The sequence below is a fragment of the Rana temporaria genome, chromosome 1, assembly GCF_905171775.1.
Source record: "Rana temporaria chromosome 1, aRanTem1.1, whole genome shotgun sequence".
Taxonomy (NCBI): domain Eukaryota; kingdom Metazoa; phylum Chordata; class Amphibia; order Anura; family Ranidae; genus Rana; species Rana temporaria.
Window position 1 is genome coordinate 466,624,413 of NC_053489.1, and position 27,468 is coordinate 466,651,880.

General features: G+C 40.8%; 1 protein-coding gene across 1 annotated transcript in view; it reads right to left on the reverse strand.

The window, feature by feature from the left end:
• Positions 1-23,766: 23,766 nt before the first annotated feature.
• The window catches only part of LOC120917157 (NADP-dependent alcohol dehydrogenase), a 44,997-nt gene continuing 41,295 nt past the window's right edge, over positions 23,767-27,468 (reverse strand). Inside the window, exons 8-9 of the mRNA XM_040328246.1 lie at positions 26,702-26,837; positions 23,767-24,494 (exon numbers count right to left, since the gene is read on the reverse strand). Of these exons, the coding sequence (XP_040184180.1) occupies positions 24,470-24,494; positions 26,702-26,837 (161 nt within the window). The 3' untranslated portion in view covers positions 23,767-24,469. The remainder of the gene's footprint in view (positions 24,495-26,701; positions 26,838-27,468) is intronic.

A 27,468-nucleotide genomic window follows, 5' to 3' on the forward strand; every position in this document is an offset into this window, starting at 1 on the left:
GTGCCGTATCGCAAAAAATGGCCTGGTCATTAAGGGGGAAAATCTTCCGGTCCTTAAGTAGTTAAAAATGGGCTCCATCAGTAAGTTTTCCATGTTTTGTCAGTAATACAAACTCATGGGGTTTGGCAACCCTGGATGTCACCAGGGTTACCAGGGCTAGTGTCCCCTTCAGAAGATTTCCCCTCTATTCCTGTTCTAGTGACAACCTACCAAACATGTTTGATTTTTTCCTTTATTTTCACAGTCGGTGATAACAGTAAACAGGACAAACAGAAGAGGTGAATCTCTCTAACAGGGGCACAGACAGCAATAAACACCGGACAGATGTTCTAACCCCTCTCCACTATGTCCATATACTTTAAAGGGGTTGTAAAGGTACAATTTTTTTTCCTAAATAGCTTCCTTTACCTTAGTGCAGTCCTCCTTCACTTACCTCATCCTTCAATTTTGCTTTTAAATGTCCTTATTTCTTCTGAGAAATCCTCACTTCCTGTTCTTCTGTCTGTAACTCCACAAAGTAATGCAAGGCTTTCTCCCTGGTGTGGAGTGTCGTGCTCGTCCCCTCCCTTGGACTACAGCAGAGTCAGGACGCTCTCTACGCTGCATATAGAGAAAGGAGCTGTGTGTTAGTGGGCGTCCTGACTCTCCTGTAGTCCAGGGGAGGGGGCAAGCGCGACACTCCACACCTCATGTTCAAATTTTTTTTTGGTAGTTTTTCAGAAGACGAAAAATGATGTGAAGCCCACACATCATCATTTTAAATAACATTTTTTAAAAACAAAGTTTTTTTCATGCCGAAAAATGATCGTGTGTACGCGGCATCAGGTCTGGTGAGGTGCAATATATAATTTTTTTTCTTGGGATGAGACATGTTAACTATATCAAAGAACAATTTCACTAGAATAAGTTTACCTGGTTTTACAGATGTCACTTCCGGGCCAACACTTTCAACAACTCCAACTGCTTCATGGCCCAAAATCACTGGGAATTTGGAACTGAATATTTGTTTCAGTACACTGCTGTCTGAACCACAAACGCCAGAAGCAAGAATCTGGGAAAAGAGTTAACCAGAAAAAAAATTCAAATAAAATAGACACAATGGGGTTGAGTTTCTATGGGTAAATGGCCTGTTCACTTTGCAAGGGAAATTGCATTTTTCAAAATAATTTTCCCCAGAGCTTAGTGAATGAGGTAAAACTCTACTGACTTTCATCATCCAATCATGTACTGGCAAAAAATATGTTTATTTTTTTTTTGTTTATTGCACGTGACTGAGTATTCTTTGTAAAATGAAATTTCACCACATTCACGAAATCCCATGAAAAGTGAAATTTCCCTTGCAATGTGAACAGGCCCATTTAAACAATGAACGGTATGGTAATCTACCTATCTACTCCTCACCTCTCTCCTTCAGTCTCCTCTCGCATTACTAACTTACTAACTGACATCTCAGCATGGATGTCGCACCACTTCCTTAAACTAAATCTCTCTAAAACTCAGTTACTGATATGCCCCCCTGCCCGTGCCCCCCTCCATGACTCAGTCCCTCCCCTCATGCCAGGGTACTAGGTGTAATCCTAGACTCTGACTTGTTATTTCAGCCTCAAGTCCAATCATTGTCAAAAAATTTTAGAATTCACTTCTGTAACATCTCAAAAATGTGCCTCTTTTTAGGAAATTAAACCACCAAGCTCCTCATTCATTCCCTTGTTATCTCTCGCCTTGACTATTGCAACTCCCTTCTCATTGGCCTGCCTCTCCATAAGCTATCCCCTATTCAGTCTATCATTAATGCTGCTGCCAGACTTATCCACCTTACCAACCACTCAGTGTCTGCCAACCCTCTCCTCCAATCCCTACACTGGCTCCGATCGCCCAGCAAATTAAATTCAAAATACTAACCACACCATACAAAGCCATCCACAACTCTGCCCTGAGCTACATCATCAATCTTGTCTCCAAACATCACCCAAACCGTCCTCTCCACTCTTCTCAAGACCTCAAGCTCTCTCGTCTTCTCCTCCCATGCTCGTCTCCAGGATTTCTCCAGAGCCTCTCCCATCCTCTGGAACTCGCTACCTCAACCTGTCCGGGTATCCCCTACTCTTGCTACCTTCAGGTGATCTCTGAAAACTCATCTCTTCCGGGAAGCCTATCTATCACGTCTCCAACTAATCTTTTACCACTTCCATCAGCTCATTTCCCACAGTTACAAACTTTTGTACCATCTTCCCTACCTTATTAGATTGTAAGCTCTTCTGAGCAGGGCCCTCTTAATCCTCTTGTATTTTACTGTATTATAACTGTATTGTCTCCCTTTTAATATTGTAAATCGCTGCGTAAACTGTTGGTGCTAAATAAATCCTGTATAATTATAATAATAATAATAATAATAATATTTAGATCAGTAAAAAAAGTCTTACTTCTGTAAAAAAATATGCATTTTTAAGCATCCTTGTGCAAGAGGCCAAAGGATTTACATGACTGTGTTCAGGGTCTGCCGATGGGGAGGTATCACCAGTCCTTGTGTAGGGGGCCCAGGCACACAGGGGACCTGGACAGCAGGAGGACCGGTGGAGCAGAGAACAAATAATGACAGAACTGAGCAGCTCTCTGCAGCAACTGAAATCTGTTTTCTCCCCCCTTCCACCGGCTTTTAGCTGCTGGGTGAGAGACACACATGGCCAGGTTTATGGGGGTGCTGGGGTGGGCTGTGCCCACCCAGATTTCAGTTTTGCCCCTATGGCCGGCCCTCCCTTGGACGATGTGCCTGGCCAGTGACCACTGAGCTCTTTCCTGGCCCTGCCCACACTCGGGCTGGGACAAGAGGCAGAGAGGAAAGAGCCAGGAGGAGATGTGTGTGTGTGTACAGTTCAATGTGATCTAAGAGCAATCCTGTCTCATGTGCTGTAGTGGCTTTAAATGTTTTTGGAGGGGGGGGGGTGACTATCTGTGCAGGGAATTGTAACAGGGATTTAGGGAGGGGGGGAAATGTGCTTAGGAGGAGGGTTGGGGGGGGGATTTGGGTAGGGAGGACAAATTTGTGCTGGGAAGGTTAATTTAGAATGGGTTGTGCTAGGAGGAGGGATTTGTGGGAATGTGTCCTAGGAGGGGGAGTGGAAAAAGAAGATTTGTGATGGGGGGGATTTTGTGCCAGGAGGGAGTGGGGTAATTTTGGCTAATGGGAAGGATTGGGGGGGGGGGGATTTGTGCTGGCAGGGGAGATTTGGGGTAGAAGATTTGTGCTAGGATGGAAAGCTTGAGAAAAATAAGGATGTGTGCTAGATAGGGTGATTTTGTGGGGGTGGGGGAGATTTGTGCTAGGAGGGGGACATAGGGTAATATTTGTGCTGTGAGGGGGGGGTTTGGACTGGGAGTTGGGGGGAATATGTGCATTTTTGTTTGGAGAGAATTATGGCTTGCAGGAGGAATTTATGTTTTTTTATGTAAGATGGAATGTTTGTGTTTTTCACATATTGTTTGTGAAAATATTGTGTTGATATTTTTGCCGGGGTAGGCTGTATGGGGCCCTGTGATTTCTAACAGTGGCTCTGGTTGTGTTTCATCTCTTTCAACGATAGTAAGTACCGCTTAAGACAACATTTAGCATGCCAGTACAAGAAGCATTTGGTCTGCTTTAAAATATATTATTCAAAGTTATAAATAGTTTATAAGTGCTTTCCTGTGAAGCAAGGTGACAAAAGCAATTTCATAACCTAATTAATAAAAACAATATGAAGCCTGTCAGTCTGTAAAATAAGTAGTTTTTCAGAAATAAATGGAGGAAAAGATCTTTCAGCTTTTTTTGGCACCTAAGTCACAAAAACAAATACAAGTTCATGTAAGGACACATCACATTATTCAGTCTCTATTTACAGTTCCCAAACTGTTTTAACCTCATAAGGTTTGTATGCTAACTAAATCAAAATGTTCTACAAAAGTTCCCCTGTACAATACAGAGAAACCGCTTTAACCTGCCAACCTTATTTAGTTTACCATTAGGTTTCCAATTGCATGGAACAAAATGATATAGTGTGCCTTAATGTTCAACTGAACCTTTCATTTTTTTTATTATCTTTATGTAATCAGGCTGCAGAAACAGTAAAGCCTCGTACACACGATCAGTCCATCCGATGAGAACGGTCTGATGGACCGTTGTCATAGGTTAACCGATGAAGCTGACTGATGGTCCGTCGTGCCTACACACCATCGGTTAAAAAAACGATCGTGTCAGAACGCGGTGATGTAAAACACAACGACGTGCTGAAAAAACAAAGTTCAATGCTTCCAAGCATGCGTCGACTTGATTCTGAGCATGCGTGGATTTTTAACCGATGGTTGTGCCTATTAACGATCGTTTTTTTCCCATCGGTTAGGAATCCATCGGTTAAATTTAAAGCAAGTTGGCTTTTTTTAACCTATGGATAAATAACCTATGGGGCCCACACGATCGGTTTGGACCGATGAAAACGGTCCATCAGACCATTGTCCTCTGGTTAACCTATCGTGTGTACAAGGCCTAAATGATGTTTCAGTGTTTTAATTTTTTTTAATCTAATAACATGCTGCAGCCTTTTATTAACCTCCCTGGCGGTATGATTATGTCAGATTTTAGGTGCTGAAAGCGGTACCATTATTTTGCATGGAAATTCAGCATTTTATATTGTAGGCCTGTAATTCTTAGGAACAACTCACTTAAATCTGTCCAAACAAGAGTCTAGTAGACATCCCGGGTATGATAAAGTTTGAAACACAAAATCAATCATATAATACCGGTATAATAAATAACTATAAATAGTTCTAACAAATAATAATATAATAATAATAAAAATTATTCCATAATGTAATCAAATCAAAAACACTGAAATTTGCTCAGTTGTAGAATTGTCGCTGTCATTACTAGTGTTTGATGACGAATTTCCCCACAAATCACTTTCGCTCAATTCTGCAAGTGATTTTAATTTATTTTCACTGTTTTCTAGCTGGTCTAAAACCACTTGTGACATAAAGGGACACTTTTTGGTTACTATAGACAATATCCAGTTTCCAGGCAGAAAAAACAGTATTTATAATATAAAAATGCATACAGGTCACTGGACAGACCACTAGGGACAAAGGGGGTGTGTAATTATTTTATACAGTACTGTAATCTGATTACAGTATACTGTATGTGTAATGTGTTTTTACTTTTTTGAATTTGGCACCGATCTTCACCCCGTGCGTCGCAATATCGCAGGGAACAGAGTTCGGCGGCACTCAGCACTGTGAATCGAGCAAGATGACAGCTCGCACACACAGCGGGGAGACATCACAGGATCCAGGGGACAAGGTAAGTAACTCTGCCTGGATACTGCGATGCGATCCCGAGTCTGGCTCGGGGTTACCGCTAATAGTACTGAAATCTTACCCCGAGCCAGACTCGGGAATACTGCAGGAAAGTTAAAAGCATTTTACACTTTCAGAGTTTTTTGTTGTTTTCCCTAGGTATTAGTGTAGTTATAATCCCTGTGCCATTTGTTTGCCTTACCTTGTAATGATGGGCTCACATGTTGCAGCTGCGGTTAGTGGTCATGGCTAATCATGTCTCTGATATCCATGTATTCATTCTCCTAGCTTGTCCCTATTCACTAAAAGGCCAGACAACTGTGTGTGCCGGGTCACAATCCATGACTCACTATTTCCTCTGTGTTCTATTAGACATTAGACACGTGGGAGTGCTTATGTAATAAAAAACTGCAGGGTGATCTCTCATTTGCTCAGTTTGTGTCTGTATCAGATCTAATTACTGTTTACCTTTCACATGCACCAGTGCTATACTGGGAAACCAAGGGATTGGGGTATACGTCTTTTTTTCACAGGAAGTGTCACTACAATAAGGTGAGGGAAAATCTGGACAGCCGCACTCCAAAAAATAAGCCTTTATTTGTAAAAAAAATCTAAAATACATGCCACAGCAGAATATAGGACCGAAGAGCTGACCTGTTTCACACTTTTAACAGTGCTTAATCATAGCTACACAACCACAAAAATGTGTTTCATATATAATACTTATCCAAATTGGACATGTGACCCAATGTGTAGTTAATTGAATCTAATTAACAAATTAAGTGGATTTAATCAGGAAACATGACTAACATGTGTGGTTGAAAGAGGTGCTTATACATTTATCTAAGTGAGTGAAGATAAAAACCAAAAAGAGTTTAAATACTATAATGTGAGAAAAGATACTAAATCATTGTGCATGTAAATGTGATGTATATGTATATAAAGATATAACAATTTGATGTATATGTATATAAAGATATAAAAATATAAAAAAAAGTGAAAATATATGGAAAATTATATGTATAACATATATAAAAACATATAAAAAAAAAAAAAATATATATATATATATATATATATATATATATATATAAAGAAGTGTCACTACAGACAGAGGCTATGCATTAACCAGTGCAGTGCCATGCTACATGCTTCATGGTTAAATAGATACTCCTCACACCAGAATGTGAAGATTTAATGCACTATAATCTGTGTGTACAGGGCAACAAATGTCATGTCTCTGCATAGTTCTTCAATGCTCACGCTCCTTTTACAGAACTGTGTTCTGTTTTAAGGAGCAGTTTGTATCTCCAGCATGCTACTGACACAGGGTATTTTAAAGTGGTAGTAAATGCCTTTTTACCTACAGGTAAGCCCATAATAACCCACTGACGAAGTCCTGCCCAGGACGAAACATGTATGGAGGAAGGAGCCACGCATGACCTGCGGCCATCTTACTGGATCATATGTGTATACAGAGATCGCTCATTTGTGCACTTGTGACAAGTGCAAGAATTGTAGGTGGTTTTACATTTATAGTATAAATGATTATATAACAGAGCACTAGATTCTTTCTATTTGCTTTTATATCGATCTCCACGATCCTACGGAGGAATTGACTATCAGGTCCACCCAGACCATTGGGAGACTATTAGATCTATTCATAGAAATGCTTGTTTGACTGTCCTCATAGGTGTGCACAGCCTATTGCATTAGGGTGTGCACCCCAGACCACAAACACACATGCATGTGTATCAGCAGAGCAGTGGAATGTTTTTTAACATTTTTTATTATTTTTATAACATTTTTTTTAGGACCCCCGTTGGGAGGCTTTGGTGAAGTGTTAAGGGTTAAAAAAGACCCCTGATGTCACTTTTAAGACAGAGAAGGGAATTGAGGATATTGATTCATCAGTCCCTTTCTCTGCAGCCTCAGCTGCACTGGACAGTACACGAACAGGAAGTGGTCTATGCTGAGGGGCTTCCTGTTCATTCACAAACTGAAGCATAGTAAACATAGTTTACTTTGCCCAGTTAACAATGAACACAAGAGCGATCGGTACAGATCACTCACTGTGTTCATTTAGAAAAGGAAGGTGCTGGTAAATCAATATTTACTGGCCCCTTCCCCTGCACTTCATCCTGAAACATCCCCTGCAGCAGCCAGTGGGAGAGGAGAAGAGGGAAGCTGGAAGCACTTCAGGGTGGTAACAGGGGGCACCAGAAATCAGGGGGGAATTGGCATCACATGTGGTGATTAGGGTGTGCCCGGGCACACCCTGCACACAATGTGCGCACGCCTATGACTGTCCTGTTGGTTCAGGGGGTCATGGTCCTAAGGTGAGCGGCCATCTGTGTGTATGGTGGAGGTGCTGCAGATTTTATGACACCTGCATGTTTAATCTAGAGACCCCACTTTTCACCATCCGGGATCTTTTTTATGAACTTTTTATGGAAATGGATTTGGGCTTATTCTTATATACAGTATTTTATAAGATTTATATGTTTTTTTTAAATATATGGGTATTCCTTGCACTGCACTATTTTCATTTGTTAGCTTATTTAAATGTGTTGTGTAATTGACCTTGAGTGTTCAGCTGCAAATATTAGTATTTACTCAGGATTGTTTGCGCTGATTATTTTTAGTTTACATCAAGCCTATAATAAGTCTTACCTGTAGGTCCTGTAAATATCTCCTAAACGTGCAATGTGCTAGTATTGCCGTGGAGGGGAAAAGTTTTTTTTCCCCTAAGTTTACTACTTTAACTACGTGAGCCCATAGCCAATACAATAACAAATGCACACATTAAATTCCAATAGTTTACGTACCACAAATCGCTCATTATCTACAAGCCTTGGTGTGGCATGAACTGTCTGAGAGTATGGACCTGGGCAAAAAGCTTGCTTATCTGATATTTATCCCATGCTATTTTCATCAGCTCCACTGTATATTTGACTACAGTAGTATGAAGAAATATCATATAAATAAATATGGAACATTTTATTCTCCATGCAAATGCCTAGAGCTATAGAACTGTTGTGGAATGACGTTCACAATTATATACAGTATAGATATACTATATATATTTTTTCTACATTTGAGTTATACATGTTAAAGCGGTTGTATGCCCTTTTTTTTTTACCCCTGTAAGGCAAAAGGCATAATTGTGAAATACTTACCCTAGAACGAGGCGTCGGCAACTCACCTGGTCCACGGCAAAGTAGCTGACATGTTGCCTCGGTGTGTCTTCCGGGTATTGCGGCTCCAGCGCTGCGAGTGGCTGGATGTCGTCACTCTCGCGCATGCACACGGGGGAGACTTATTTCCGGCAAGGTCCGGCGTCTGCTGGGCTTTCAGCTGAGAATCACCTGTGCGCATGCGCCGCTGCAGTCAGCGGCTCATTGCGAGGGGAATATCTCCTAAACCATACAGGTTTAGGAGATATTTTTTTTTACCTATAGGCTTACCTGTAGATAAAAGTAAAAAAAACATACTTTACAACCGCTTTAAATTATGTTTTGTTTACCTCAACAAGGACATAACTGTATTTATGCTTACTTACCTTAATTCTAACTTCATGGGCTTTTGGTGGAGCCACAGTAATTGTTTCAATAGACATTTATGAGGCTCCCAGGCAACAGCTGCCTTACATGTAATATCCTGCGAAGAAGAGCAGAACATTTATTGCAATTAATGCTTCGAAAATATAATGAAATTAACTTATTCTTATTTCCCAACCATTTTCCATATAAACTCTAACAATATAACTTCTAAAAATCCTTATAGCAAAACTCCAACTAAAAAAAACAAGATAAAATAACACAACTAGCTTTTGCTGTCATTTTCAACTTCAGTACATTGATTTTCATACAATACTTTTTTTCTGCCATTAGATGTTAACAGTCATCCTCATTTTACCCACTTCCTATGAGCCCATGTTGTCCTTGACCCACTCCAGCCTGTGATTGGACGATGAAAAGAGAAGCAGCACAGTGATGAGCTCATTCTCTGTCACTGTTTCTCTTTCTATCACCATGCTGTCAGCACATAAACGGATCTGCTCCTTCTAGTGCTTTTCCCACACTCCCGACCTGCTGTACAGGGACTGCAAAAAGCTGATACTGGGTCAAACAGGTATAATTTGCTGTGTGTTTTTAAATTTGCCTAAAGTTCAGCCTTAGGCCCCTTTTTTTACACGAACGTTCCGATCGCGTCCGCCTGTCTGTTTTTCAGACTGACCCAATTGGAACCTCCATTGCTCTCTGTGGAGCGGCGGATGTTAGCGGACATGTGTCTGCAGACACCGCTGACATCAGATCCAATACTGTCTGCTAAAAACAGACGGATGGGGATCTGTTCCCCCTCTGTCTGGCAGAATTGGATGACAGTCGGATGGAAACAGACAGGTGGTCCGTTTCCATCCGACTGCCCTGTAGGGAACAGCGGGCTGTGTCCCTGTCTGCTCTGCATTAGCGGACACAGACTTGCCATCTGCTTGCTCAGTGGGAATCAGAAGAGAGATCTCCTGCTGAGCAGGTGGATCCGCTGGTGGGGTCCACCCCGTGTGAAAGGGGCCTTAATTTGTTGTCAGCAATAGTTTGCTCCATGACAGCCATCAGGCTTCAACAGCTAGAGAGAATTTTTACTTCTTACGAGAAATCAGTGATATGACAAAAGAACAAAGGCCACAATTGCAGACCTCTCTCTTTGTAGTATCAGTTACCTGGACTGCATGCCGATCCTCTGGCTTTGATCACTGATTTACAAAAAGCAAACATAAAGGAGGTGTAACATCTCTAGTTGCATGTATATTTTGGTTTAGTAACTTATGAAGATAAAGAAGTCAACAAGAAGTCAACAACCCCCTATCTAGAGACATTGGGGTTGATTTATTAACCACTTGCCAACCGCTGCACGCCGATATACGTCGGCAGAATGGCAGCGGTAGACAAATGGACCTACCCGTATGTCTCTTTTAAGAAGCCGTGCGGCGGGTGCGTGCACACCGCCGTAGGCGTGCGCCCGCAACACCGGAAGCGAACGCCTGCAGCCTCGGAGGTGTGCGCACGCCCACCGCACTCTCCGATGTTCGTCGCCACATCGCGATCGTGTCACGGAGCAGCAGAACGGGGGGATGCCTATGTAAACAAGGCATCTTCCTGTTCTGCCTAGTGACAGGACACTGATTGTCTACTCCCTGTCATCGGGAGCAGCGATCAGTGTCTTTTCACAGGTAGCCCAGCCCCCACACAGTTAGAATCACTGCCTAGGACACACTTAACCCCATTTCTCGCCCCTTAGTGGTTAACCTGTTCCCTGCCAGTGTCATTAGCTGCAGATCTAGATACAACTAGTGTAACTGCTAGAAAAATAAGGGGAAAGGATCTAGCAGTTACACTAGTTGTATCTAGATCTGCAGCTATGGACATATTTGGCTACATGTCAAACAGAAACATTGATGTGGGAGGTATTTTTAGCCAGGAACAGGTGAACACAAAACAAGATATGGAAAGTTTGTTAAAGCAATTGAAACATGCATTAGAGAAACAATTAAGGGTTTGGTGGGATATAGCCACCCTTGAAACATATGTAAAGGAAAAAATAACACCAAGACGTCTAAGATGGGATGTAAACCCAAACGACCATTTAAATGACCCAACACTGACAGAAAAGTGGTTCCAATTTTTCAGCAAATGTGAAAGTGATCTGTTATTGACCATCATAAAAAGAAGACAAGTTAAACTCAAAATAGTGGAGGCACATATAGTAGAATTAAAGAATTCACTAGTCCCCTTCACTAACAAACCAGAGTATAAAGAAAAAGAAGTACAGCTTCAGACACACATAAAAAAATATGACACCGATATACAATTAAAAAAACAAAAAAAGTTCAAAAGGGATGTACTGGACTACAAGAACAATAAAGTATACAAGTGGCAAGTGGAGGAAGATGACCTTTTTGACTTTGATGAAAACTCCTTGTCTGAAAGTTCAAGTGAAGATATAGAGGATATTGAACCAGAAGAAATCGCTGGCAGATCGAGACTAAGATTTGAGTTGACCCCAGAACAACAACCAAGGACTGATACTAACCCCAACCAATACACAAGACCTAGAATGGATATGAGAGAACCAAGAAGAAGACGAGAGTCTGGAAGAGGGAATACGGAACATCACAACACCCCAAGAAGATATAGATCTCCCAATATGGGACATGGAGGAGGTAGACAATATCCCTACCAAAGAGAACGAACAGAAAATGGGGGTTTTCAGAGAGGGAACCACAACAACAGACCCCAAGGGAGACGACAGCCCAATACTACATACAGGAACCCCTGGTAGGCAGGTTATACCAGAAACCGGGGAGGAGCCAGCGGATGGGAAAACACACCGAGAGACAGAGAGAGATACCAAGAACCCACAGATCAATATACCCAACGGAACCAGCCAATGAATGGGAGACCAGGCAGAATTCCGAATTGGGAAAGAACGGAAACTACAATGGAGTGGCACCAACAAAGAGGAGATGCACAAGAGGAAAGAGAGGGGGGCAGAAGAAAAAGGCAAAGAGAGTACTAGGGGAGGGGATTTACAACCTCAGCAGTGCCACTTTTTCAGATGAAGAATGGAAAGCACTAGACCTTGGCCTTAAATTCGCCCCTGACAAAACATTAAATAAATTTGACACATATATAGATCTACAAAAGTACATGAGGAAGTTAAATCTTAAGAAACATTTTGCCTTAAACAAAGATGAACGTCTGCCAGAACCTGAGAAGTATACACATACCAATCTAAAAAATAGATCGTTATACAATCCCAAAACACCGGGCAACCAATGTCTTAACGCTTTTAGGAAAATGGTGGAAAAAGACATTGAAACCCTGGAGCATAAACAATCAAGAGGAAACAAGAACATTTGGAAAACAATAAAACAAATTGGAGAGAAGAAGGAAGTTGTCATTAGACCGGCGGATAAGGGAGGGGGACTAGTTATACTCAATAAAATTGACTATGAAGCTGAAATGGAGAATTTGTTAAATGTACCTGATACATATGTAAAGCTAAAGAAAAACCCTGGACCTATATATAAAAAACAACTATCTCGATATGTCCAAAAGGGAGTGAGATTGGGGATTCTAAACACTAAGGAGGCTAAATATTTAATATCTGAATCCACAAAGACACCAGTCATATACCAGGTGCCCAAAATTCATAAACGTCTACAGAAACCGCCAGGAAGACCGATCGTGAGCGGTATAAACTCCATTTTCTCGCGACTAGGAGAATACTTGGACAAATTCCTTAAACCATTGGTAACCAAAGGTAGATCACACCTGAAGGACGGAACCCAATTAATGGTAGAACTAGGAAAAATGAAAGACACCGACAATTTATTACTGGCAACAATAGACGTAGACTCGTTATATACAAGCATCAGGCAACAAGATGGACTAAAAGGCGTTGAAAAGGCACTACATGAACTTACTGAAATGAAACAGGAACAAGTCACATTCATATTAGAGGGTCTGAAGATGGCTATGGCCAATAACCATTTTTGGTACAAGAAACAGTTCTATGTACAGAAAAAGGGCGTAGCGATGGGGGCTCGCTACGCCCCAAGTGTCGCTAATCTGTTCATGGACATGTGGGAGGCGGAACATATATATGGGCAGAATATACCCCAGCTACGACACTACAGAAGATATATAGATGACCTTATCATTCTCTGGGATGGGACTGAAGATAGTCTGAAAACCTTCATAAAGGAACTCAATAACAACAGGTTTGGGATAACCTTCACGGGGAGCTGGCATAACCAATCTGTCGATTACTTAGATCTACAGATCGTCAAACATAATGGTGAACTCTGCACGAGAACATTCTTCAAAAAAAAACGACAGAAACGGATACATATCCACCTCCAGCTGCCACCACCCACAGTGGATAGGCAATATCCCCAAAGGACAACTGCTGAGAGTCAGGAGAAACTGCCGACGACTGGAAGATTTTGACATACAAGCAGAAGTACTTATAAAGAGATTCCTTGAAAAGGGTTACAAAGAAGATCTGTTAACCAAACTAAAGAACACCATCAGACTTATGGATAGAGAAACATTGTTGAAGAAAAAGAAATTAACATCAGCATCCAACATGGATCTATCCTTTATTACTGGATTCAACAACCAGTACCAACAAGTGGAGAAGATCATTAGAAAGTATTGGCCCATACTCAGAGAAGACAGAACATTATCTAACATTCTTCCACCCCGCCCCAAGTTCATCTATCGTAGAGCTCCTACTTTAAGGACACACCTTGTACATAATGTACTGGATCCCCCACAGAACATCAATATATGTCCAGACCTTAAAGGCTTCTATAGGTGCCAACGCTGCCTGCCCTGTAGAACCAACAGACCGCAACCCCGGAGGAAAACCACCTTTAAATCTACAGTGTATAACCAGGAATACCAGATAAAAGAATCAATTACGTGCAACAGTACGCACGTGACCTACGTCATTGAGTGCCCATGCCACCTGCAATACATAGGCCGCACCACCAGGGCCTTGCGTGTAAGAGTTCGAGAGCACATTAGAAACATAAGAAAAGGCTTTCCCAAACATAGTCTCACGAGGCATTTCGCAGAGAAACACAATAAAGACCCCACCTGTATGACATTCTTTGGGATCGACATCATCAAGGACCATTGGTCCATTGGTTTCATCTTGTATCACAGAATGAAACAAGATGGATACATAAGATGGGATCCCTAGCTCCCAGAGGCCTCAATCTAGACATAGACTTGAACTGTTTCATTTCCAATTTCTAATAATAAAACACCTATAACTAGATGCCCCACTGAGATCTAAATTTCATAGCCAACATTCCAAAAAACAAAAAAAAAAAAAAATTTTTTCCTCCCAGGCTACCATCCTTAATAACAGAAAAAATGTTGCGCTATTAATAAAAACTAAGCTAAACAAACAGTTGATAACAAAAAATAATGGAAATAATATAAATATGCAAAAACCCCTAATTTAAAGAGGAATAAAACAAATAACTGGCAAAAGAGTCTTTGTGTCAATCAAAAATCATTGCAAGCAAGTTCTTCAGTATTGAATAAATTGTTGAAAACATATGCGATGACCGACACCACTAGATAGAAAGGTGGAGGCTTACCGGATGGCAAGCAATGACAATCTTGCGGCTGCAAACCCCAGCCAGGGCCTTTTGATGATCCTCGCAGGGGGATGACAAGGGGGTGGATGTTGAAGCTTCCCGCACCAAGAGCCACAAGATCACGGCGTGTCACACACAAAAAGAAGGAACTCAATGGTGAAGTACAGCAGGACCAGCATATACAAGGTATTCGTGACTCAAGGGACCACCACCACCAAAACACCCTAAATTTGAGAGGCTTACCAGAACGTAAGGCAGTATAAACATGTGGCTAAACCCCTAGCCAGGGCCTTTAAAATCCCACGCGGTGATATATCCTACGGGTCCTCCGGTATGTTAAGGTCAGTGGGTGCATAGAAAAAACGATAATGCCCACATGGTGAAGTATGTAAGTTCAGAGGTTTAATATAAAAGGTAATACACTTACAGATTAAAAGCAGAAAATAGATAGAAGCCGGCCGGCTCTAACAAACGCCCGTCCACACGGAACGAAGAAACGTCTTGCGTCAGCACGCTACCTTCCCGAAGGGAACGAAGAAACGTCTTGCGTCAGCACGCTACCTTCCCGAAGGGAAGGTAGCGTGCTGACGCAAGACGTTTCTTCGTTCCGTGTGGACGGGCGTTTGTTAGAGCCGGCCGGCTTCTATCTATTTTCTGCTTTTAATCTGTAAGTGTATTACCTTTTATATTAAACCTCTGAACTTACATACTTCACCATGTGGGCATTATCGTTTTTTCTATGCACCCACTGACCTTAACATACCGGAGGACCCATAGGATATATCACCGCGTGGGATTTTAAAGGCCCTGGCTAGGGGTTTAGCCACATGTTTATACTGCCTTACGTTCTGGTAAGCCTCTCAAATTTAGGGTGTTTTGGTGGTGGTGGTCCCTTGAGTCACGAATACCTTGTATATGCTGGTCCTGCTGTACTTCACCATTGAGTTCCTTCTTTTTGTGTGTGACACGCCGTGATCTTGTGGCTCTTGGTGCGGGAAGCTTCAACATCCACCCCCTTGTCATCCCCCTGCGAGGATCATCAAAAGGCCCTGGCTGGGGTTTGCAGCCGCAAGCTTGTCATTGCTTGCCATCCGGTAAGCCTCCACCTTTCTATCTAGTGGTGTCGGTCATCGCATATGTTTTCAACAATTTATTCAATACTGAAGAACTTGCTTGCAATGATTTTTGATTGACACAAAGACTCTTTTGCCAGTTATTTGTTTTATTCCTCTTTAAATTAGGGGTTTTTGCATATTTATATTATTTCCATTATTTTTTGTTATCAACTGTTTGTTTAGCTTAGTTTTTATTAATAGCGCAACATTTTTTCTGTTCCTTACGTGATTTGTGTTTGTATGACACTGCCGTGTTGCAGCTAAGTTAGTTATTCTAAGTGTGTAAGCGCGGTATTTTCTCTTTTTGTCATCCTTAATAACAGTCTGCCATGAGTACTCTCTGACCACAGCAAATAGAACCAACAGACGAATTCAAATCCACTGTTCTTTGCCTCTAGATTAAACATACAAGCTACTACATATAAGGATTAAGATATGTGAAAAAAATCAAAAACGAACTTCCTCTAACCATATAATTCCAACAAGAGAGAGCTTGAATCCTTGGTCCATGATACATCCTATCCCTAGACATAAAGTAATTACATCTTATAACATTAACATCCTTATTGAGGAGGAACAGATATGAGAGGAAATCTGTCAGCTCTCACATGTAATAATTTCAATTATACTAATCAGATGATAGGCTTCACCTAGAGAACACATTAAATATGGGTTAAGGGAATGGGTAAAAGTGATAGGTTCTCTTCACATTCCTGTTTATATTTCCCACCATATATATATCTAACTATGATTCTTCTTAAACACCTTGCTCATTAATTCATTGTGCATTCTCCTCTATATTTATTTTATTTTAGGGAGGCTTATGCAACCTCTCCCCTTGGCTTTATGGGGGATTTCCTTCACTTTACCAACACTGTAGGTATGAAAACCTGCCGATCACCCTTACAAGAGGATTAACATTTTTTTCCCCCACTGGGCTATCCCTATATGTTTATAGGGAGCACACTGAAACCAAGTATGCCCTGCTTGGGCACATAAGTGTTCACAGTATTAGATATTCACGGAACGGGACCTACTATCCCCTTCTTTTCACTCTGACTCTCGTTATATAATTCAACTGGAATCACCCTTTACACGCCCTGAAATCGGATAATATTCCTGCATCACATAATATAAAAATTTGTGTTGAAATCCCCAAGATCAAGGAACACATACTACCAACACTTCTATTCATTCTTTTTTTAATAATTTTTGTGTATATGTATATATTCTGCACCTTAATGAACTATATCATCTAGGACATATACTTGTTACATTGTGGCAGTAATAATTTAATAGGTAAAAAGTATTTTTTTAATTAATTTTTACCAATTTCTGTGCATATGTATATACTCTGCCATTTAGGATACTTATTTGTTATATTGTGGCAGTATCAATCCATCAGGTTGCTAAGATAAGGTGCTCTGTTACACCATTACAAATTTCAACAGGGGGAGCAATTCTTATCTCCGGTTCCGGCTGTGTCAATCCCCTCATTATAATTGGATCCAACCAAGGGTTAAAGGATGGGAGGCTTATGGGCTGCAAGTAATTGGATAGCCAGATTCAAACATCCCCTTTGAAGGTGGGACACAGCCAAAGCCGTGTATAAAAATCAGCACCATACGTCTGTTGCTTGAATCACCTTTGATAACGTCATACGACGAAACGCGTCAGTTGACCTAGACGCAAGCACGCACGTACGCACGCCCTCCTAGCTGACTGTAGCGTTATCCTCCGAGCCGCGAATCACCTGTACGGAAAGCCACGGACGCCTTTGCTGCTGCACGGCGGTCACTGTGAGACACAGGCATCACTCTTAGCTCGTGAGCATAAACGGATAACAGGGCTAACTGTGCCTTTGTGCCTCATCATTTTTTAACCTTTTTTATATTTTCATTTATGTAATTTTGTTTCTTGAACGGTCCCTATTTTTACTTTTTTATTTTTGTATTTATCCTCGTTGGGATACAGTTTTCAAAACTATGCCTTGCTGACACCTGCAGTTAACCCATTTATGTTTGGGATTGGTGCTTGGCTTGTTTAAACCACCTGTACCAGCAGAGAAGATACATATAGATATATATTTTTAAATAAAGACAGTGGTCTTTTTTCTAGTAAAACACAGTGTCACACTATGTGGATCCCTTCTTTTTTTCATTTGTGATTGCCATCATCTGGACACCTGGAAGCTGATTGGATTTCCTCCCCCCCCCCTCTGGAGAGGTGAGAAGGAATTCTCCTACGCTATACAATTAACAACCAGCGCAACAACTGACGACGAGGTACCACCACCATTGCCTTTTGCCCTTAGGGGTGCCAACATCTGGTGAGTGGGGATACAACAGGGGGAGCACAAAAGTCACGCCAAAAAGCAACAGGAAGAAAATCACAAGAAGTCACTATTTTGCTCTTTCTATATACAGTCTGTCATCAGTGATACATTGTTTCCATATTGGTTTTTTTGATTAGTTCATGAGACATTGACTAACTAAGAGAACTTGTAGCAACTACCCAGTGAGGGTTTCCAGATTGTTTCTTTTTATCTATTTATCTCTTACTCTTATATGGTCTAGCCTGGACGGTTTATATCACTTTTTATTTTTATTTTTGATGCTTTCTTTTTAAAAATATTTGGATTTTCACTAAATAGCTACTACATATTTTGACAAGCTATATACATGTTTTCTCAGTACCCTATTTAGGGACGGCACATATATTTAATAATTCATTGTTGTTTTGCACATAGGTTTGCTCATCACCCCACAATTTATATTGTGGGTCCTAACTATTGGTGTTATATTCCTTTTTACATTTTTTATTTTATTATTTTTTCCTGACACTTATTTTTTTATACACGCTCTTTGTTTGAGCAGATTTACATGGGAGCTTTTAAAACACACCCTACCCCTCTTACCTGCACAGGGTCCTGGACTATGTATCTTTAACAATTCTGTCATTTATTATTTTTGCATCAAACCCAATCACTGATCTAAACTAAAGTTTAGTTTTTCAATATCACTCATTGCACGGTGCCACGGAGGACACCTAATTATCTAACACATTTTTATTATCATTATATATATATTTTTCCATTTTATAATAACTGTGGGGGTTTTATATCTTGTATCCATTATCTGCATTTGTGCACTATTGCACATAGTATTTGGAGGCTACACACCGGAATCAACGAAAAAATCCTTTCGATACAATCTGAACTAACTTTTTGAAATAGACCAAATATATAGCGTCGTTAGCTCAGAGATTTAATTTTATTGGCTACCTTCCCACCCCTTGGATATAAATGTAATATTCCCACTGGGAGAACCAACAGATCATTGGGTCACCAGTGTTGATTACAAGCATTAATAGGGGACAGCACCTGGACGTTTGGCTACAATAACGCACAGGTCTAGGAGACCCATCCCCATTGGTCTCTCCTAGCATTCTGAAGTTCCCCTACAATTAATTTACAATATATAGGATATCTATTGGATACTTACCAACAAGCATAAGCAGCGCCAACATCCCTAAACCCCATTTCTTTGCTAGTCCCTTATATAGGCTACGGTCTGGGAAGGGCTACACTGGCCCAGGGACTGCTGGGAAGGGTAGTTCTTTGAATTTTTTAAGTTACAATAAATGTTTACTGTATTTCTGCTACGGGCATTATTAAAGAAAGATAATGCATAAGATATGAGCCTCCTGTCTGATGTATAATTAGAATATTTGTAAAATCTTTTCTGTGAATTAATTTAGAGCAATATCCAGATTCATTAATGATGCTGGTTTATGCTGCTAACTACAGGAAGAGGAGGCAAGGTACAGTAGAACCAATTAGAGAGCAGTACCACTCTGTGGCTTAAACCCTGTGTCTGATACTGAACCAGCTATTAGCAAGCAATACCAGAATATAAGAAATAATAATAATAGGTAATAAAAAAAGTGTATAATAGTAGAGATGTGCACAATGGAAAAATGTGTTTAGTTTCAGATTCGTTTCTCAAGTTAATAATTTTGTTTCATCATATTCGTTATGTTAAAATGATTTGTTTCTTATGTTCAGATTTTGGTAGTATATTCGTTATTTTCCAATCTATTTGAATTTCGTAAGATGGCTATATTAGTTCTATTCTATTTTCTACTCAGAACTATTCCATCGTTTCTATTCTGTTTTATTTTGTTCTATTCTGCTTTATTTTATTTTATCATATTCCATTCTATTCTACTCTATTCTTTTATTTTCTATTGTATTCCTTTCATTTCTATTCTATTTTTATTCTGTTCTATTCTATTCTATACAGCAGCCTAAGCAGGAATCATCATCTTATTTCAATATTATACCTTACTGTAGTTTCTGCAATATGTTTCCATTTTAAATTTAAATACATTTTTGAATGAAAGGCTTATCCAGGAAAAGCCCCCTTATTGACCCTTAGGCAAAATGGGTCTGCAAAATGCAAACAAGCAAGGTTAGCCTCCAACCCATTTTAGATATGAACCATATACTAAATGATTAGCAAAGTGGACCATGCCTACAGTGTGGTAGCACAGTTATTTGTTGTTAGAACATTGTTGCAGATTTAACTCTTACCAATCAAGATGGTGCTGGAAAATGGCCGATAATTTTTGTGAAATAGAAGCTTAATAAAACAAAATACAACATCATAACAAAAGAAAGAGTGAATATGTCTCGGTTTGATTTGTTTTACAACTTGCCTAATATTCACAAACTTTGAGGCAAACCCAAATAAAGTCTACAGGGTGAATTTTTTTATTTCATTTTTTTCCCCATTAAGGGCATGGGGTCTGGAAAGTAAAAAAAAGGAAAGATGAATTTGGAGGGTGGAATGGGACCTGATGTGAATGGCTGTCAGGCCTCGTACACACAACCGTTTTCCTCGACAGAATCAAGAAACTTGGTGGCAGAGTTTTTTTGCCAAGGAAAATGGTCGTGTGTATGTTTTTCATCGAGGAAACTGTTGTGGAACTCAATGAGAAAAAAAAAGAGAACAAGTTCTTTTTCCTCGTCGGAAGTCTCAATTTCCTCGTCGTGTTTCTCGTCGGGCTGGTTTACGACGAGAAGCACGTTCGTGTGTATGCTTAGAAACCCACGCATGCTCAGAATAAAGTATGAGATGGGAGCGTGCCTTCAGTAAAAGTAGGGTTTGTAATGGAGATAGCACATTCATCACGCTGTAACAGACTGAAAAGGCGCAAATCGTCTCTCACCAAACTTTTACTTGACACGCAGTAACATGAGATTAGCAAAAGCAGCCCAAAGGTGTGGCGCCAGTGGAATCAAACTTCCCCTTTATAGTGCCGTCGTTGTACGTGTTGTACGTCACTGCGTTTCAGAACGACGAGATTTTGTCTTGACAGTGTGTACGCAAAGAAAGCTTGTCAAGATTCTCGACAAGCCTAACAAGGAACTCGTCGAGGAAAACGACGTTTCATTTACAAACGAGTTCCTCGGTCGTGTGTACGAGGCCTCAGAGTCAGATTTGCCCCCAAGAGCAGGGCAGAATCAGCTCTGGTAACAGAATAGGGATTTGTATCCAGATGGCAAAGACTCAGGTCACTGAACCACTGGAAAGAGGATCCAGCAACAAGATATACTGAGGGAAACAGCTCAACACAGACCATGTCAATGGTCCCAAAAGTGGCCGATCTGTCCGCCGCAATGTCACAGCCCTGATAAAAAAAAAAATCGCTGATCACCGCCATTACTAGTAAAAAAAAAAAATTGTAGACGCTATAACTTTTGCGCAAACCAATCAATATACGGGTATTATGATTTTTTTTTTTTTACCAAAAATATGTAGAATACATATTGGCCTAAACTGATGAAGAAATAATTTTTTTGTGGGATATTTTTTATAGCAAAAAGTAAAAAATATTGCGTTTTCTTCAAAATTGTCATTCTTTTGTTTATAGCGCAAGAAATATAAACCGCAGAGGTGATCAAATACCACCCAAAGAAACTCTATTTGTGGGAGAAAAAAGAAGATAAATTAAGTGTCTGTTGCCCATTAATGTACCTTGCATTACACCCATCATGCATCGTAGCCCATTCTACACAGAAGTATGTCAGCTGTCCTTAGCTCTCGAGGTCACCATTGGGCCTGGAGAGGCTTGGCACTTGGCTTCATGTGATTCCTATCCTTAAATAAAAGACAGTTTTTTTTTTGTCATGATCAGCTATATTTTCAATATTAATGCCAACATTTCACAATTTCTGCCAGGGTATGCAAACTTTCTGTTGTGTTTTGGATCATTGTCCTGCTGCATAACCCAAGTGCACTTGAGCTTGAGGTCATGAACTGATGGCCGGATATTTTCCTTTGGGATTTTCTGGTAGAGCTCAGAATTCATGGTTCCATCAATTATGGTAAGTGATTCATGTCCTGAAGCCGCAAACGAGCACCAGACCATCACGCTGCCACCACCATGTCTGACTGTTGGTATGATGTTCTTGTTATGAAATGCTGTATTAGTTTTATGCCAGATGTAACGGGACGCCCACCTTCTAAAAAAGTGTTTTTGTCTTAACGGTCCACAGAATATTTGCTAAAAGTCTTGGGGATAATCAAGATGTTTTTTGGTAAATGTGAGATGAGCCTTTGTGTTTTTTTGGTCAGCAGTGGCTTTGGCCTTGGAACTCTCCCATTTTTGCCCAGTCTATTTCTTATTGTTGAATCGTGTACACGATCTTACCTGAGGCAAGTGAGGCCTGCAGTTCTTTAGATGTTGTTCTGGGTTCTTTTATTACCTCCTGGATGAGGAGTCATTTGAGACATTTTTGTAGGCCGGCCACTCCTGGGAAGGTTCACCACTGTTCCAAGTTATCTCCATTTGTGGATAATTGGCTCTCCCTGTGGTTCACTGAAGTTCCAAAGCGTTAAGCCCTGTACACACGATCGGATAGCTGATGGATTCCAAGCCGATGGATTTTTTTTAGTCGGATATTCGATGAAGCCGACTTTCATCAGTCTTGCCTACACACCATCGGTCAAAAATCTGACTGTATCCAACTCTACAACGTGCTGAGAAAAATTAAGTTCAATGCTTCCGAGCATGCGTTGACTTGATTTTGAGCATGCATGGATTTTGACCGATGGACTTCCACACAGATGATCGTTTTTTTCTATCGGTTTTTGATCCATAGGAAAATTTTAAAATATGTTTTATTTTTTTAACCGATGGAAAACAAACCGATGGGGCACACACACGATCGGTTTGACTGATGAACAGTCCATCGGTCTGTTTTCATCGGATAAACTGATCGTGTGTACAGGGCTTTAGAAATGGCTTTGAAACCTATCCTAGACTGATACATGTACATTACTTTGTTTCTAATCTGTTCTTGAATTGTTTTAGATTATGGCATGATGTGCATCTTTTTGTGATCTGTACGCGTGCTTCACTTTGTCAGACAGCTTCTATTTAGGTGATTTGATTCAACACATCTGGCAGTAATCAGGCCTGGGTGCGGCTGGTGAAATTTTAACTTTACAAAAAATTGTGGTTAAAGCGGTAGTTCACCCTGACCCACATGATGTTACCATCGAGACAGGCATTGTAGCGCGAGCTACAGTATGCCTGTCCCGATTTTTTTAACCCCGTACTCACCTCGTAGTCGTCCATCGTAGATTTCGGCTCCCGCGGGGAATGGGCGTGCCTATGGAGAGGGAGGATGATTGACGGCCGGCCCTGGCACGTCACTCTCCCCGAAGACAGCCGGAGTAGGTCTCGGCTCTTCACGGCGCGTGCGCACAGGCTATGCGCACGCGTCGTGAAGACCAAGCCTATTTCGGCTATTTCCGGAGAAGCGTGACGCGCCAGAGCCGGCCGTCAATCATCCTCCGTCTCCAGAGGCACGCCCATTCCCCGGTATCTTCGATGGACGACTACAAGGTGAGTATGGGGGGAAAAAATTCGGGACAGGCATACTGTAGCTCGCGCTACAGTGCCTGATTTAAAGGTAAAAGAAAAAATTTTTTTTTTTTTCCTGTCGATAGGGTGAACCCCCGCTTTAATCACAGTTCATTCATAATTCAGCATGGGAGGGGGCAACTACTTTTCACATCACTGTATGTAAACTTATAGATTATCAAAAAAACAAACAAAAAAAACCCACACAAATATGTTAAAGAGAATTTATTATTATTAGCTTGGCAGCAGACAAATGAAAATCAGCACTTTTTCTTGTCATTTAACATAATTATATGATTCTTACAGATTTTCATATAGTAAAAAAATAGACCCAAGGCTACTAGTAGATATGGACTTTTCTGAATTCATGGCAGATTCCCTTCGACCCTACAGAGCTTTCGGGTACAGACACTGGTGGTCAGAAGGTACATAAGTATGTTTTCCTATGAACTCCATTGCTTGACCAGCACTGATATGAAACAAAGGTAGTCTGATTTTAAATATAACATCAAGTGCAGAGTGATAAGAACACAATTTATAACGTGGAACATAAATGCCATGTGATTACAGCTAGATCAGTTAAAAGATGAATTCTGATTGGCTGCAATGGGTTACAACAATAGTCAATGTACTTTGAACTGCTTTAGTGAATAAGCTCATGTTTATTGATTTGTTATTAGATCTACCCTGTTTTTCATATATTCGAAGATTTCAGGCAAAAATTGTACAAAAAAGAAAAAAATATACTATGCATTGTCAAGGAATAATTACATTTAATTCAGAGGTTTAAGTTGTAACATACACCTTTCATTAGAGAATAAAAATGTCCATGTTGAATATTATTGAATATGGAAGCATGAAACAGACTAAGAAGTGCAAGAATAAATCATTTGCTGGCAGATCCATTTGCTGCTTAGTATACCATAATGCTTCGAACCCTAAAGACAAAAATGGGGGAAACATTTTCATTTGCATGGTTTAAGATTTAGGCATTATATGTTTTCAGTACAGTGAAGGAATGGTATAAAGAAAAGTCTTCATTACCTAATTTCACTATGCATGTTATTGATTGCTGTAGCTTTTATCGAAAAGCAGAACTAAATCCCCCCTATCCTCTACAGCCGAAGAAGTTGCCATCTTAGCCTCTGTTTGACCTGCAGATGCCATGGTGCTGCACATGTGATCCGTAATGACCCCAACCATTTGATGGCTAGACAGTTCATTTAAGAGCACAAGTTACAGCTTTAATGTATGACATGCCTGGAGTATAACGGTTTTGGGACACCATTAAATTGGTGGGTTTAGTTTCACTTTAAGGGAATTGTTTTAATATTTTGATTGTATCAAGATGCAATGAGTTGTGCAAATTAAAGGGGTGGTTCCCCCTAAAACAAATTTCTAACAATACATTCGTAAGACCCGTTACACTGCGGGTAGGCTGGCTTTTGTTTTGTTTTTTTAGTACATACCTCGATATCGCCGTTTCGTTCCTTGGCGGTGGGCGTTCCTAGTTGATTGACGTTCCTCCGACGGGCACATACGTGACGTCACGACTTTCCGAAAGAAGCCGAACGACGCTGCGCAGGCGCCGTATAGAGCCGACTCTATACGGCGCCTGCGCAATGACGTTCGGCTTCTGTCGGAAAGTCGTGACGCGCAGTATGCGCCCGTCGGAGGAACGTCAATCAACTAGGAACGCCCACCGCCAAGGGACGAAACGGCGACATCGAGGTTTGTACTAAAAAAACAAAACAAAAGCCAGCCTACCCGCAGTGTAACGGGTCTTACGAATGTATTGTTAGAAATTTGTTTTAGGGGGAACCACCCCTTTAACAGCAAATTCTTCTGTTTGAAAGACTTAGGCCCCGTACACACGTCCGAGGAACTCGACGTGCCAAACACGTCGAGTTCAGTGTTGAAGCCGCCGAGGATCTCTGCGGGCCGACTTTCCTCATTGAACAAAGAGGAAATAGAGAACATGTTCTCTATTTGGCCCGACAAGTTCATCGGCTTCCTCACTGAAAAGTGTACATACGACCGAGTTTCTCGGCAGAATCCAGCTCCGATCGAGTTTCTGGCTGAATTCTGCCGAGAAACTCGGTCGTGTGTAAGGGGCCTATGGCATAAGTTAAGTCATCTAAAATTCATATACATTGTTATTTTTATAAATTATTATAGGTCAAAATCCCTTTTGATTCGTGACTCATGATTCATACATGTTAAAAGAGTACGAGGGATGAATGTGAGGCAATTATGATCCTACAAAAGGTACCATTCCATATAAAACATTTACCGAATGAGAACAAGAATCTTTTACATGTACTTTGCAGGGTCTAATAAATACACATACCAAATAGGCTTAGAAAAATAAACAAATCGTTAATTTCCATATACAAATGTTTAGCTTTAAAAAAGTTGAATACAACTGGTTAAAACCACAGTTACTGTAAGGCCTCGTACACGACCCGCTTTCTCGGCAAGAACCAGCAAGAAAACTGCTGGCAGAGTCTTCTTGCCAAGTAAACCGAGCGTGTGTATGAGGCGTTCAGGTTTCTCGTTGGGAAATCTGGCCAGAATCTAGACGAGAAAAATAGAGAACCTGCGCTCTATTTTCTCGTCGAGATTCTTGTCGGCCTGTTTACCGACTAGAAACACGAGAGTGTGTATACTTGCCTGTCGCCATGGAAATCCGCGCATGCTCAAAATGACTTTAACGCATGCGTGGTAGCTTCCACAGCATAGGTAGGGTGAAGCAAGTTGCGGTGACAGCATCGAATGTGACGAGCGCATGCTCGTCGTACGCGATGACGTCACCGCGTTCTTGCCTTTCAAGAGAACTGCGGTTCTTTTGAAAGGTCTGTGTGTACACTTGGCGGGAAGAGATTCTTGCCAAGAATCTCGTCGGGAAAAACAACATTTTTTTTTCCTGAAGAGATTCTTGCCCGTGTGTATGAGGCCCAAGTCTATCCACTATCCAGGATGTGCTGGTCCTGGCTGAAGAATTGAGAAAACCAGACAGTTTTCTTGATTCTTCAGCCAGGACCAGCACATCCTGGATAGACTTACAGTAACTGTGGTTTTAACCAGTTGTATTCATGAAGTTTTTACACTAAGTATGCAATAATTTTCAGTTTTATATACACACCCTTGTCCACTGGAGAGTAGCTCAAATGCCTTGTTGATTTGATCCAATGTCAATTTTGTGCTCACCAAGTAGTCAACATTGATTTTTTTCTTCATGTAATCATCAACAAGCTTTGTGACTTCTTCTCCTTTATAGCCTACAAAAATAAAATCATTTTTTATTCAGTTCTGAGACAAGGATGGGCATCCAAGGCAAAGATGCCAAAATGTGCACCCCCCCCAAGAGCTGAGGCATATTGCGTTCACATGTGTACCTTTTTAAGGTTGGGCTGGTGAAATGTTTGGGAATGACAGGTGCTGACAGCTGGCCCTGGGGCCATCAATGTTTTGTCAATCAAAAAACAAACTAAATGGGGTGGGAGTGTTGCTAGTATTATATATTGCAGCTTACTAATCACTAGATTTGATGGCTACATCAGTTTTCTTTTCTTAGGCTTTTCCCCTCTGTTTTCACCAGGTGATCTGGCCTCCACTCTGTACAAATGAGCACAGGGGGCATATTTGGATATCAGCTTTGTCAGTTTTGGGGGAAGGTAGTGTAGTTTTCCAATGGAATTTTTCATCTGAATTCCGTTCAAGCTGTCTTGCATACACACTGTCAGACCAAATTCCGACCATCCAAAACACAATGACGTAAAACACTACGACGAGCACACAGGGAGTTGCACACAGACGATAGGGATTTCCTATTGTTTTTTTTTATCCCCCATCGAGAAAAAACACAGGCAGAAAAAAATTCCGATGGGGCCCACACACATACACACGATT